The sequence below is a fragment of the Nestor notabilis genome, unplaced genomic scaffold (assembly GCF_000696875.1).
Source record: "Nestor notabilis isolate BGI_N333 unplaced genomic scaffold, ASM69687v1 scaffold5896, whole genome shotgun sequence".
NCBI lineage: Eukaryota > Metazoa > Chordata > Aves > Psittaciformes > Psittacidae > Nestor > Nestor notabilis.
Window position 1 is genome coordinate 20,924 of NW_009932252.1, and position 13,863 is coordinate 34,786.

At 45.4% G+C, this 13,863-nt stretch overlaps 1 protein-coding gene across 1 annotated transcript; it reads left to right on the plus strand.

Moving 5' to 3' along the window:
* Window positions 1-2,681: 2,681 nt before the first annotated feature.
* MARCO (macrophage receptor with collagenous structure) lies at window positions 2,682-12,779 on the plus strand. The gene is made up of 15 exons (XM_010016289.1): window positions 2,682-2,796; window positions 3,854-3,955; window positions 4,339-4,572; window positions 4,997-5,034; window positions 6,255-6,306; window positions 6,669-6,776; window positions 8,101-8,208; window positions 8,310-8,354; window positions 8,898-8,996; window positions 9,092-9,145; window positions 10,197-10,232; window positions 10,381-10,488; window positions 11,751-11,792; window positions 12,132-12,308; window positions 12,649-12,779. Exons 1-15 carry the CDS (start codon window positions 2,682-2,684, stop codon window positions 12,777-12,779), a joined length of 1,449 nt encoding a protein of 482 aa, XP_010014591.1.
* Window positions 12,780-13,863: the final 1,084 nt, after the last annotated feature.

Sequence of the window (13,863 nt, forward strand, 5' to 3'; positions counted from 1 at the left end):
GCTGACAACAGTGGTAAAAGGACATGAGAAAGGCAGTGGGAATGACCAGGCACAAGACGCTTCCTTTTACTTTCACCAGAAGTTAACTCCAGGCCTGTGCCATTGAGGCAGCTGCGATCTGTTTATAAAACTTGCTTCAGATGCAGTGCATCCTTGCAATAAAAACACCTTCTTCCCAGCACGGGCCACTTATGTCCAAGTGTAGGCAGGGAAGGGATGATCTGGAGAACTTCAGACTCTTCCCCAAGATGTAATCAGAGTCTTTCAGGGGAGGCAGAATTAGCAGCAGGAGGGAGAGGGACCAGAACTACCTAGCAGAGAGCCTGGAGGCTGAGGCTAATGGCCCAGCAGACATGATCCATAATAGGAACTGTTATTCTATTAATAATCCCATTTCAGCAAACCCTCAACCTAGGAAGACTGCACTGAATCAGCAGTTTCTTTCCTTTTTTTCTTTCCTGATTTAGTAACCCCAATTGCACAATCAGAGTCAATCTATTGCTGCAGTCAGTGACGGTGCAGCAAGAAGTGAAATACAGCAGAAAGCAGGGTGGGAGCAGTGAGCACACCCAATGGCTGAGTGAGCGTGTTGGTACATGATTTCTGATGTTTGTGGCATGGCTGAGACCCTCAGCACTATGTGCACAGGGGAATCTGCTGTGTTTATGGAGGCTGATGTTCAGATGGAAACACACCATGACTCTCCCAGGCAGCCAGATGCTCACCTGACTGATGGGAATGTGGCAGCACGCAGAGCTACATGGGGTTACATCAAATGGAAATAAGGGGAAAATTAAGTTTGACCAGGTGGGTAGGCAACCACAGCTGGTGGGCAAAGTTGGGTTCAATCATGACTTTGCTATGGATCTTCCTGAAACAGATAAGTGGAGAATTGGATTTTGAACCCTGAAGCAGTGCAGATCAGGACTGTCAAAATTGAGGGTGTCTACCCTTGCTTTTGCACCCATGCTACCTGGGCCATTGAGAATGGCATGGCCACAGCATGACCATGAGACATGGGAAAGCATACCCCTGAACTTCTTTCTCAGGGAGGAGGACACAAAGATCTCATTGCACCTTTTGCCTTTTAGAAGTGTTTCTGAAAACTTCTTTTTAATACTTTTGAAGTAGAATGGATTTGCCTAGAAGTGTCGTTAAAAGCCTTCCTGCTGTAAATCTGCTTTCTCTGTGCACCTGAATTGCATCCACTTGGCAACACAAGTACAGTCATACCCAGCTCATTACCTGGACCAGCAAGAGTAGATGGCTTCAGGCTCACGCAGAATAGTGAGCTGAACTAGGTAAACCATCAGAAATGGGCTGGATATGAGACCTTACCCCAGTGGGGAGGATGCACAGGTAGTTACTATGGCTTAGCTGAACGGTGGTAACCTCTCAGGCCACCCTAATTCAAGGGGGTATCTGAGCTCCTCACAATAAAGTAAATTACCCAGATTCCTATGCAGTGTGTGGCAGAATGTATGATAATGGAGTATTCCTTTTCCTCCCTGCTGGTGCCAAACCAGGTCACAGCTCCACAAGCACATTTGAAAGGAGAACACAAAAGTGGATTTAAAAATCCCCACATATTTCTGATGTAAGCCTTTAAGAGAGAGGTGCAGAACAGAAGGCTTCATTCTGTACTGTGCTGCCAGGGTGTGGATTTCCAGCTCACTTCTGTCTGAAGCTTACGCCACACTTTCGTCCATGGTTATGAAAAGCAGTGAGAACCCAGCAGCCACACAGATGAGCACGGACCCACAACCCGGCAGAAGGCTGTGTGACGGGGACTGTCCTGAGCCTCCGGGAGGGCAGCACATGGCAGTGGCATCGTGGGTACAAAGGGCTCTGCCTGGTGCCTACCGGAGGCTTTCACCTGCGAGCTTGGGTGAGTCATTTCTCTTTGCAAAATCAAAATCAGCCCTGGCACAACTGGAGACTCCAAAATGTCAAATGCCACAGCTAGGTCTGCAGGGGTAAGTTTTACAGGACGTGAGCAAAGAAGTGATGAGGTGGTAGGAATTGTGTCTGGGGGTGTGGAAAATCAGTCAGGGAGGAAGTAGAGTCCTAGAGAAAGCTTTGGCAAGCAGGCTGCAAGTGTCTCTGCTCCATTGTATCCCAAACCCATTTGGGCTTCAGCGTCCCCATCCCACCATCATTTTCTCATCTTCACAATTCCTCCTGATTCTTTCCCTCCCTGCCCTACAGTCATGTACCATCACTAAAGTGTCATCTTGGTGCAATTTACTGTGCTTTTCACTTGCATGCAGTGCTGTACCTCCCTTCCCAGGGGATGGATCTCCAAGCTAATATTGAACCTGAGATCTTCTTGGCGACGTAAGAAGGTTTACTTACGTTAGAAGCAAAATGCCCAACCCCACCAAATTGCACAGATGTTGAATAACTCAGGGCTGAATGTCTTGCAGGATCCTACCCAAGGCTCCATGGACATGGTGTCCCCAAGTGAGCACAGAAAATCAGCTGAATATGTTAGCTGTGGGATTTTTTGAGGAACTGTTCAAATTACCACATCAGATTTCTCACAAGTCTATAAAAACTGAGCTCATGATAGGAAAAGCATATCAGAAAACATATCAAATCAGGAAGCAGATAGGAAGTCCCTTCAGTTCTTTATTGTCCATAATCTGACAAGGTTTTAGGTTAGCCACAAGAAATTCGGCATGAAAATTAAAGACAGATATGGGGAAGATGGAAATTTGAGTGATATGAACACTTTCAGTATTTCAGACAAGATTGGGTTTGCTTCAGCTGCTACTACAACCTTTCAGATAAGTGGTAAGGATTCTTTTTGTTAAATGGATTGATATGGATTTTATCTGGTCTATTAAGAAACAGTACATAAAAATGAAATATTATATTTGTACTGTATATTAAATAATTTTTATAATGATTTTGCTAGTAAATTAAGTGCCATTTAAAAAGAGAAGTATGTGAAAATGTCATTTCTAGCCAAAACCTGATGCTGAGAATCACAAAAAATTAGTTCTTTTCTTGTTTTAGAAAATGCCTGATTTCGCTGAATAAACCTTTCATGTCTTAATAGTTAAGATACTGAAAACACCAGATCAAATAGAAAACTGTAAGTTTATGAATTCTTAGCTGAATATGAATGTTTCATTGCTGACTAAACCATTCTATTGTAAAACTAATTAAATCATTGTACTCATTCAAAACCAAGACTTTAAACTCCTGATTACATTACTTCAAAAAACTCAATTAAAGGCAACTTAGTGAATGTGTGAAGTAGGTATAAATGTTTTTGATTTTTTTTCTCCCTAAAATCCAAAATTCAACAAAAAGTGTTTTATTTCTTTTACACTTGATGGTGACAATTTGTTTAAAATGTTACAGCTTGTTTTCATTTGTTCTGCAGTTCAATTTATTATTGATTTTTCATTTGTTTCAATGCATACATGATTTGCTGCTGCAATTGCATGAATGCATCGCTCTTGATGGAGAGGGCATGTGGTCTTAGCAATCAACCCTCTTTGAATGGCAGTCTGGGATATACAAATGTAATAGAAACAGAGAGTTTATGGGTGCAGAAATGGGAGAGCTACCTCATACTATGATAGGCTGGGTTGAGTCTTGCTGGAAGTGAGCTGGTTAAATTGGCTAATGAAAAGATGACCAAGTGAATTGCAGTGCAAAGCCTGGGTGAGAGGAAGGCAGCCTGTAGGACATGGCAGCCTTGCAGAGGGACCTTGCTGCTCCCTGTCGCTGGAAAGCACTGCTGATTTATCCTGGCCAAGCCTTAAATAGCTGGAAGAACACAGAGTTAGTAGCAGGAGAGATGTGAGAGGATGTCTACCCTACTTCTGTCGGGTTTTAGAGCCTCGGAGCCAAAGAAAGCCATCTACATGCTGTGCCCGGGCAGTCCTCGTCATTTACCTGCTGCTGCTGACGGCTGGCCAGGGGCTGCTGGCATACAAAGGTAAGACTGCAACCTTACTGCAAGCTTGACATCAAAAGACAGCTTTGCTGGGTGCTCTCAGGGGGTATGGGCAAGTGGGGATGAGCACACAGATGGAAAACCTCTGAGGGAGCACGGATGCTCCTCTGCACACTGCAAGTCAAAGCAGCTGCTGAAGGAAACCATTCCCCCACCCCATATATGAGCATTTGCAAAAGCACTCCTGGCTGCACTCTTATCTGCAGCAAGCACCAGCACATGAAAACCACCTCCTCAGGTCAAACGGTGGTGGTATTTAACCCCAGATATCCTTCAAGGGTGCCAAGGAGCTGCTCTGCCTAACAGACATTTCCCAACTAGATAGGGGAGGAAATATTCACCACATGGGCCTTTTGTTTCCTCAGTTTTTAAGATGCAGAGAGAGATACTGAAATTTCAAGAACAAAATACCTCCTATACAGAAGAGATTCTGGAAAGCTCCTTTGCCAGCAAACTGCTTTTGGAGAGAATCTCTAGAGAGAAGCTCATGGGACTTGAAGCAGAAAACTGGAGGAGAAGCATGGAAGAGGAAATCACTATAATTAAAAGCAGCAATGCAAACCTGATGATGATGTTGAATAACATCACCCTGGTTGCAGGTATGGCTCCATTTCTCCATGCTGTCTGTACAGTGGGAAAAAGCTGGTTCCTCTGCACTACTGGAAAAGCCTGGCTAAAAACCTAGTTCAGATGAACCACTAACTGGGGCAAGATTTGGTCTTCCTGTCAGTTAGTGATGTCCTGGTGTCCGGGGCTGGACACTAGCTTCAAGTGCCTTGGGTGGGGGTCTGGACACATGTGGGGAAGCTGGAGCACAACCTTGTGCAGCTCCCCTGGATCCTGCTGCAGCTGCACATGCAGTGCTGGGCTGCTCTCCCCTCCTGAAGCTTGTAGACCTGGGCTCTGGGTGCCCTCTAAAAGGGTGGTGTTTTCAGCCCAGACATCAAGCCTATCAACCCCATACTAGTATGTTCCTCACTGAGTGATGACTACTGAAAGAGATCCATTTAATATTCATTTCAGGGCCTCCTGGACGCCAAGGATATCCTGGTCCACCAGGTATGTTAGTAAATGAGCCACAAGGAACTTTTCCTCCTTCTCTTTTTTTCCCCTAAGAGACCTGAAGTGAGTGTTTAGGCTTTCAGTCTCTAGACACATATCCTACCCAATGCACAGACACCCAGTCCCCTGGCCATAAGGAGACCTGTTGCAACTTTGAGTGATCCCCCAGGAGCTCAGCTTGCCCAAGCGCTGCCACAGAGGTTGGTGACCACCACAGAGGAACAATTCTGGCTCTGCCTCCTCACTGCTACCCCACCAGAAAAGTTCAGGGGTTATCTGCAATAATCATTTCAAATATACGTGTGAGACAAGATAGGACCAGTGAGGGGGTTATGTGCATCCCACAACCAGAGGATAGCTGGGCTTTTTGCTCCAGACATAGCAAGTCCTGCTGTCCAGCTCGCTCCAGAACAGCTCAAGGACACCTCCCTAATCCCTGCTCTGCAGGGCCACAGCTAAATGGTGTGTGTAACGGTGACAGATTTGGAACCTTGCCTACTCTGTCCCAGAGGAAATGACCACACAGGTTCAGGAATGAGCTGGATGAGAGTGCTCCCCTGCACAGCCACACACACGCTGCTGCCCTGGGAACCTGGGGGTTTTGGGTAGAACTACACTTGCTGCAGGAGATAAATACCTTCAGACTGTGAGGATGCCACAAATTCTAATCTAATATTGGCTCCACTTTGAGCAGAAGTTGGACTAGGCAATAGTTTCTACGATCTGATGATAATGATCTAATGATCCGATGATGGTGATCTAAGATGCAACCCTCGTTAGCTCAGGTCTGTATCTCATCCATTCCTTGTTCTTGGCCACACTGATGATCTTTTCCTAAATTAAAACAAAACCCACTAATACAATTTTTAAAAATCATGTTTTCATATCTTTCTGGCTGTACTTGCAACATTGAACCAGCACCTTCTGCCAAGCACCATTACTATACATCAGCGCCCAATAGTTCAGTGCATTTTCAGGAAAGATCTCCCCAAAGGTCCCCACGAGCTGGGCTTGGCTGGAGGACATCTGGCCCCTGCCCAGCCATGCACTCAACCGAGCTCTACAGACTTTATTCAAGAGGTTGTGCTGGTCCCTGCCAGCTGAAGATTTGCCTCAGTGGTGACTGAAGCAGTGTGCACAAATGATGATTAAAAAATTCATGTCTTCTTAGCCATTACTGTGAATAGATGATGTGTGTCGGCTGATACATGTGTTTAACTTCTCAGGGTTACAGGGACCACCAGGAATAAAGGGAGAACGAGGATTCCAAGGTAAGGCTTTTCTGACACCTGAATTACTTCTGTGGATGAACATAAAGTGGCTTTATGGATGATTTTATGTGCAATCTTGTCCTCAGTCAAGGTTTAAGTCAATAGGAATGTCATTGGAGTTGAAATAAGCCTATGCAAAACTAACATGGAAAAAACCAAAACTTAGCTCAAAAAAATCTTATTTTGAAAGTCAGTGTGTACCGGTCATGGTGGGCCAGTTCCCCACTGCCACCAGTGTCACTCACAAGCACACGGAGAGCAGAGTTTGGGTCATGCCCGCAGCTGAGCCACGTGGCCTGCTTCTGGCATTCAGTAAGTACAACACCTGAGGAAGCATTAAAAAAGTGGTGGTGTCCTCACAGGCTTACATGGACTGAAGGGTGAGAAGGGGAGCCAAGGAGATCCTGGCACTCCTGGCCCGCGTGGTGCACCAGGAGTGGGAGGAGAAAAAGGAGAGATGGGTCTTCCAGGTAAGACTTCTTCACTACCGCAAAATTTTTAAGATTCTCCTGTGTATTCCTGTTTAAACTCATTCTGCTTAAAACACCAGAAGTCTTAAGAGGTCAGTATTTCGTACAAATCCAGTCAGCCCTGAGCATGGCCTGCCAGTCAATGAGGGAACTGGATGAACAGGACACAGGAACCTGATCTGAAGGGATTTCATTTAGCGACAAAACTTCAGCAAAGCTCCCAGACGAGGACTGGGGGAAGGGGGCATGAAAATTGTTGAGTCTGTACCATGGAAGTCTCTTTGTAGAGTGACATTTATCTAATGAAAGCCACAAGTATTCAATTATCAGCCTATTCCACATTAAAGCAGAGATGTTTGCAGTAGGATTTTCATAGTATAAAAGAATACAAAGTAATTTATACGTATAAGCATGTGGATGTTAGTCCTTGCTTTAGTAAAACCTATTTCTGAGAACTTTATATCTTATATAAGCCTGACTTTTATACACCTATAAGTAGAAGAGTTATACATAGTGTTTCTCCTGTATAGCATGCATTAATTGGCATCTCCTGGATACTGTTATTCAGTGGTCTCACATGGGCTGCACCTGAAAGCAGGATAGCAAAAGAAAGTAGATGTGTGTGGTGCAGACCATGGAGGACAGTTGGACAGGCTGATTAGACCTTCCTCAGATCTTCCATCAGCTCACACGTGCTCCAGTGCACTTCTTATAACAAGTTGCTCCAGAAGAGAGAAGTGAAAGTAGGAATACCGAAAGGTGAGGATTATGGGATCACTCTGGAGCAGAAAGATGAAGATGTCAGTCTTTAAATGAGGCACTTTCAAGTAATTTGGTTCTTTGGGACCAGCTGTTCAGAGAAGAGAAGGCTAAGGGGAGATGTGGCAATTCCCTGGAAGCGTAGGAGTGGAATACACAGTCCTCTGTCTCCATTGTGGCTAAGAGAAAGGAAGGGTTCAGACTGCCATAACGGGTATTTAGAGAATAAAACATTCCAGTGATAGGGATAGTTTGGGCAATAGTTCGGGGAAGTGTCATGGCACCACTGCAAGTCTTTAACAGCAGGTCAGACAAACATCTGGCCAGGCAGTCTGACAGAGCTGGAGGTGGCTTAGGCAGACTATTGAGGTGCCATCCAGCTCTGTCCTCGTACAGCTTTATGGGAATGCCATTCAATGGTCAAGGCATGTGTGAGGCCAAACTCTGCTACTGCTGAAGCTACACAGAGGTGCTCCACTGGCTGCAGAGATGAATAAGTTTTTGTTTTGTTTTGGTTTGGTTTGGTTCGTTTTTTTTTTATTTATACATGTGTGCTGTTTGATAGGTCCCCAAGGTCAGAAAGGTGAAACGGGTCAGAAAGGGGACCCTGGACCCCGTGGACCAATGGGTCCTCAGGGACAGCAGGGAGTGCCAGGACTGCCAGGTTTCAATGGTAAGTGCAGAGGACACAGCACATATGCCATGGTTCAGGGTTGCCCTACCTGAAGCATATGGCTAAGCCTCATTAGCACTCATGCTAGGATGTTGTTACAGGCAGCACGGGGGAGCCTGGACGTCCTGGGCAGAAAGGAGAGGCAGGTAAGCAGTACAGAACATGCAGTTTCCTCTAGAAATATGATACTGATCTTTTTTTAAATCATGCTTCATGACAAAGCTAGATCCCAACATGGGTAAGAGAAGATGATGATTAGATTAAAAATACATTCCAGTGTTGTGTAAACTCATCCCACAGCCTTGGCTGTCTCGTTTGGACCCTGCTTACTGTGCAGGAGAATGAGCGAGAAAGAAGGGTCCAGTGCCACGGAGGGCCATGTCCTCCTTCCTGACATGTGTGCACGCGCAAGGGCAGAAAGTGGCTGCTCTTTTAGGACGGCACTTGTGCTTCTCAAGGCTGACAGTCTGCAAGGACAGCCCTTCACTCCAGACCAACACTCACTGTACCACTGAGATTAGTGCTGCCACGGAAGGACTGCAGTTCTGAGAGACTCCGTGACTGTTTTGCCTTCATAGGGTCAACTCAATCTGCATAGTGCAGGGCTTGGTGACTGAACTGTCTTTCTTTTTTTTCACTTTCATATGTTGTGTTGCATTTCACATGTGCTGCTTTTGATAAACCTCAAGGTGTAACCGGACCACATGGACCTCAGGGAATTCCTGGCATCGAAGGCAGACCTGGTCAGAAAGGGGAGAAGGGGGACCTGGGGCCCAGTGGTAGTCCAGGTACAACACTACTGAAACCTGTAACTCACTGAGCAACTGCTCTGGTCTCACTTTGTGTGATGGCTTCACCCTTACTGATTTGCTTTTAATTTCAGGAACACCAGGCATTGCAGGACTCAAAGGTGAAAAGGGAGACAAAGGAGAATCAGGTAAAGGAGAATAAAAGACGTTCAGGGTCAACAACGTGCATCATGCAGACACTGGAAAGAGGTCCGCAACAGCAAGGAGATTTGTTGAGTCCTGTTCTTGGAGCCCCAACACATCCCAGGATGCCATGTTGGGCCTGGGCCTCTGCCAGGCTGCTGGGTTGTTAGCTGTTCACTGGAGGGGTTGTTTCTACTGTCTGTAACATGCAGGAGGAGGTGATGTTGACTACATTTTTGTGTAAGCAGAAAATGCACAAAGCAGCAGTTTAAGGTGAACCAGACAACAACCTCCCTACCCTGGAGCTAAAGACAAATTTTACTGGCTGTAAAGCTGATGGGGGTGGGTTATTGAGCATAGGAAGACAGCAAGCATTTGTCCTGGCCTCCTCTGCTGCATTGCAGGAAAAGGTATCTTCAGAGGCCAACTTAGAGCACATAACATAGGCATAACATGCCTTTTATGTGACCTTCCATCTGACAAAGGATGCCTCTCTGTCCCAGGCACCCAACAGATAGGGTGACATTTTGCAGTACAAGTCTGTTCCCGTGTATTTCTCTTGAATCAACCATTTTTTCCTGAATTTTTGCAGTGCACACAACCTCTCATCTCCATCAGGACATGACAAAGGTCCAAGTGCTGCACCCTTCTACTTTCATTGATAACTGGACGATAGGGGTGGGAGTCACCTGGCCCAGCATTATGTGCTTGCATATGTCTGATGCACTTAAATGTACACATCTATATATACAGTCATTGAAGATCACCTGGAGGAATGGTCTTTATCCCATCAGTGGAGTTTAGGATCTGAAATAAATGACCAGAAGTTGATCAACTTCAGGAGAAGATGATTCTCCATTGCCTGTATTTTCTTGATTGATGAGGTCCACACTGAGTATAATGGGAAATCAGACACCCACTTCAGAAATAGATGCCTATGGTGTAGATAGCTGAACTAGATGAGTTGAAATCCATTATAAATGCTAGTTTGCATACACTTTTATAAATGTATGAACATCTGTCTTATAATATTATTGTTTGTTTTGATGATCTTAGGTCTTCCAGGGCAAAAGGGATACCAGGGCCCACCAGGTAAACCCTTGTTCGACAACATGACTTAGTCTGGTGATGCAAAGTACTTTAAATGCCACATTCCACTTCTCTGCATCAATGTGAAATGCTCATCTCGTTCTTTCCTTGGGAAGGGACAAAGGCAATGACTTTCTTGCTTTCCACCCAGGAAGCCCAGGCCTAACTGGTCAAAAAGGAATCAAGGGTGATTCTGGCAGTCAGGGTCCAAAAGGAGAACCAGGAGTAAAAGGAGCCAAGGGAGACCGTGGATTGCCTGGTAAGTCTGTTTGCCATGGGGTCTGTGGAGCTGATGGTGCATTAGGGTTTGGGGCTGTCCATCACAGACTGGCACAGGCATGTTAACAAAGCTCATTTTGAGGAACTCAACAGACAGATCAGTCTTCCCAGAAGATGAGTTTGTGGAGTGCCACATTTAAACCTTGGGAGATGTGTTAAAGACATGCAAGTAATCAGATACATTAGATTTCCTCAAACTCTTGATCTCACAGAAAACTGGAACAAACCATCTTCCTCTTTGCTTGGTACAAAGACACTCTGCAGCATACCACACTGTTGGGATAAATCCCACATAAACATGGCAGTCAGGAGCACTGAATTGGAAACACCAGTGCTATTTAACTATGCCTTGCTAATTGTAGGACACAAAAATAGTTCAAAAGGGCCAACACTGCAGCTATTCCCCATCCTTATCCCTCTCCCTTCTGATCACAGAATGATTCCAAAACCATAAGACCTGTAGCAATAAAAATCCTCAAGCAGTAGTTACAATAGACCATGGGAAGCAACCAGTGTTCCAGATGGTTTTTCTTTTAATTGCTCACATAGAGCAGTATAACAGTCCTCAAAAATAAAATAAACTAGAGTCTATGTGGGGGTCCTTCATGCACTCCTCTTGTGGAGCTTTGCCTCTGGAGGAGGGTAAAAGTGCGATTGGGGTGACCCGAGGCTAGGGACTGCCCTCTACATGGGTGTTCTCTCCTGGTCCCCAGAAGGAGACAGCAATGTGTGCTTTGTGGAGATAGCTTCTGGGGGAGGAGCTCATTGGGTTTTTTTTCAAACACTCCTGCTTTCAAGACCAGGATGATACACAGAAATGTGGAGGACTCTTGGGAGTGACTTTCTGTTGCCCAGTGCCAGTACCTGGAAAGCAAACTCCATGATGTAGATCTTCCTGCAAGTACTCTGGGAGATACCATGCCTGCTTCTGGAAAGCCCAAAGGCTATCAGAGGTGTAATCTTGCCGGTAGTAGTGGGAATAAGATACTTTTCTCATGAATGAGTAGACGGGATTTTGCAAGTGGTCCTTTTCTTGGGTCTCATGTTAATAAGACTTTGCTGTATGGTATACTACTTTTCTTGCCGTGTTTCTTTCACATTCCCTTAGTCACTTCAGGGGGTTCATTCTTCAAGAGGACAGAGCCCTTATATCTTTGACTCACCTGATTATTCAGAGAAAGTTAATAACTGAATTTTCCCCCTAACATCTGTCAAATATTTGCTTTTTTTAATTTGGAACAGGTTCACCAGGAACGAAAGGGAGCAAAGGTGAAAAAGGAGAAGGTACTTGACTTCTATTTCTTCTCTACTTGCCCTCTGGCATTGATGTTATCTGAAATAAGGACCAACTTGCCCCCTGCGCACACTGGTTAACCTGCAGCACAGCTACCAGAACGAAGGGGTCCAAGCTCTGAGCTGTAGCCTGGTGTCTCTAGGCCCAGGAGAGGGCTTTGAGTTGTTCAGATTTGAGTTACCAGTAGCTTCTGGTCCCATCCTGGCTACAGCCGTGGAGATGGGAACATTCGTCCAGTTTGGGCAGTCACTCCTTCTGTCTTTCAGTATGCTTTTTTCTTCATGCGTATATGACCAGTAGAGTTATTTTCTTCTCCTCTGAAACATCAGGCAGCTGGAGTACTTTTGTACGAATCGCGGGAGGGGGCAGGAGAGGCCGTGTGGAAATCTTTCACGAAGGGTCGTGGGGAACAATATGTGACGATGGCTGGAGCACTCAAGATGCCACTGTGGTCTGCCGAATGCTGGGATACACCCGCGCAATCTCTACCTTCACAGCCACAGCAGGTGAGTCCACAACAGCCTTTCACCTCCCCAGGCCTGGCACAGGAGTTTATGCACACACAGAAAGCACCATGGTAAGATCCTCTACATGAGCAGCAGGAAAGCAAAGAAGATCTCCTGAAAGGGGAAGCTCACTTCCCTTGGGAGAGGGGAGATGCATGTCCAGTGCTGCTTGAACTGTGCCCAAAGGCTTGATTTCCAACAAGCCAGCTGTGCAACCCAACCCACACCTGCTATCCACAGGGGTCTCTTTAGAAAAAAAAAAAAAAACAAACCCAAACCATATTCTTCTTTCTTTTGTCTAACAGTTTGTTTGTTTGTTTGTTTAATTCATCTTCCAAAGGCTCTGGACAAATTTGGCTTGATGACGTGAATTGCAGTGGGAATGAACGTTCAATTTTCGACTGTCAAAAGCCAAATTGGGGTGTGAACAACTGCTCGCACAACGAGGACGCTGGGCTGGAGTGCATTTGATGGGACAGAGATGCTGCCCTGGGAGCCACTACCTGCCTCTGCTCTCTATGGGGCTTTTCTTCATAACGCGAACCCAATCTTGTCAGGCTGTGCTTATGGTCTCTTTACCAGGTCATAGTAATATTGACAGAGAAAGTTGAATTTTCCATAAATCGATAATGGTTTAAAGACTCATAGGTAACCTGAGACATCCCAGCTGTCACAAAACAGCCAGAGCTCCGGCATGTGAGCCAGTTCACAGCTTTTCCAGTTACCTGACAGCAGCTCATCTGCAGTAGCTCACACGTGTGCGACCTTTGAGTCCACAGAGGAGGAGAGATGGTCCACCTCAGCTTAGTGCAGAAAGAGAGAACAGGATCAGTGTGCAGAAACAGGCAGTTACTGCAGCTTGAGCTGGCTAGTCCATCTTTGTCACAGTACAGTTGTGAATCTAAGCCTAAAATCCCCAGTGAAGTGCACTCATCCAAGAAAGCAGATGCTCAGAAATCATCAGATGATCTTTCTGGCATGCAAATATAAATGTTCTCCAGAAACTATGCTGATCACAGGTTAAAAAGCAAAAATAAGTGCCTGGGATCTAAATGCCATACTATCCTGGTTTAGCACAGACCTTGTTTTTGACCTTGGCCAAGTTCCCTGCCTTCTCTGTCACTGTTTCCTAACCTGTCCCCTGAAGCAAGCCCCCTTACCTTATCTGGTGCATAAAGCTAAGCATTTTATACCTTTAGAAATTAGATGCTTCAGTAAAGCAAAAGAAGGATGAATAAAAGTGATAATGAGAAAGTATCAGCTAATTAAACTTCCAGAGTGAAAATATTGACCCTAAACTGAGGGCTTCTACCTTAACTGAAAGTGTTATATGTGTCTGAGATAACAGCTGAAGGGCTTCTCTTTCTTAAAGACTTTCTTCTTGATTCTTACCCTTTTCCACCAGCACAGGGCATTTGTCAGGTGACAAGCAGCCTGTACATATGTAGCAGGGCACTTCGCAACAACCTCCTTGTGGACATTTGATTTAAAATGTCAGAAATATGTGTAAGCGACTCCACATCTCCACGTTAATGTTAGCCATGATAGCATTTCC

Excerpts from the sequence above, each read along its gene's own strand:
- MARCO (XM_010016289.1), top strand. The coding sequence starts at position 2,682 with ATGAAAATTAAAGACAGATATGGGGAAGATGGAAATTTGAGTGATATG. Across the intron at positions 6,777-8,100 it reads AGGAGAGATGGGTCTTCCAG|GTCCCCAAGGTCAGAAAGGT; the intron begins GTAAGACTTCTT and ends GCTGTTTGATAG. Across the intron at positions 10,233-10,380 it reads GGGATACCAGGGCCCACCAG|GAAGCCCAGGCCTAACTGGT; the intron begins GTAAACCCTTGT and ends CTTTCCACCCAG.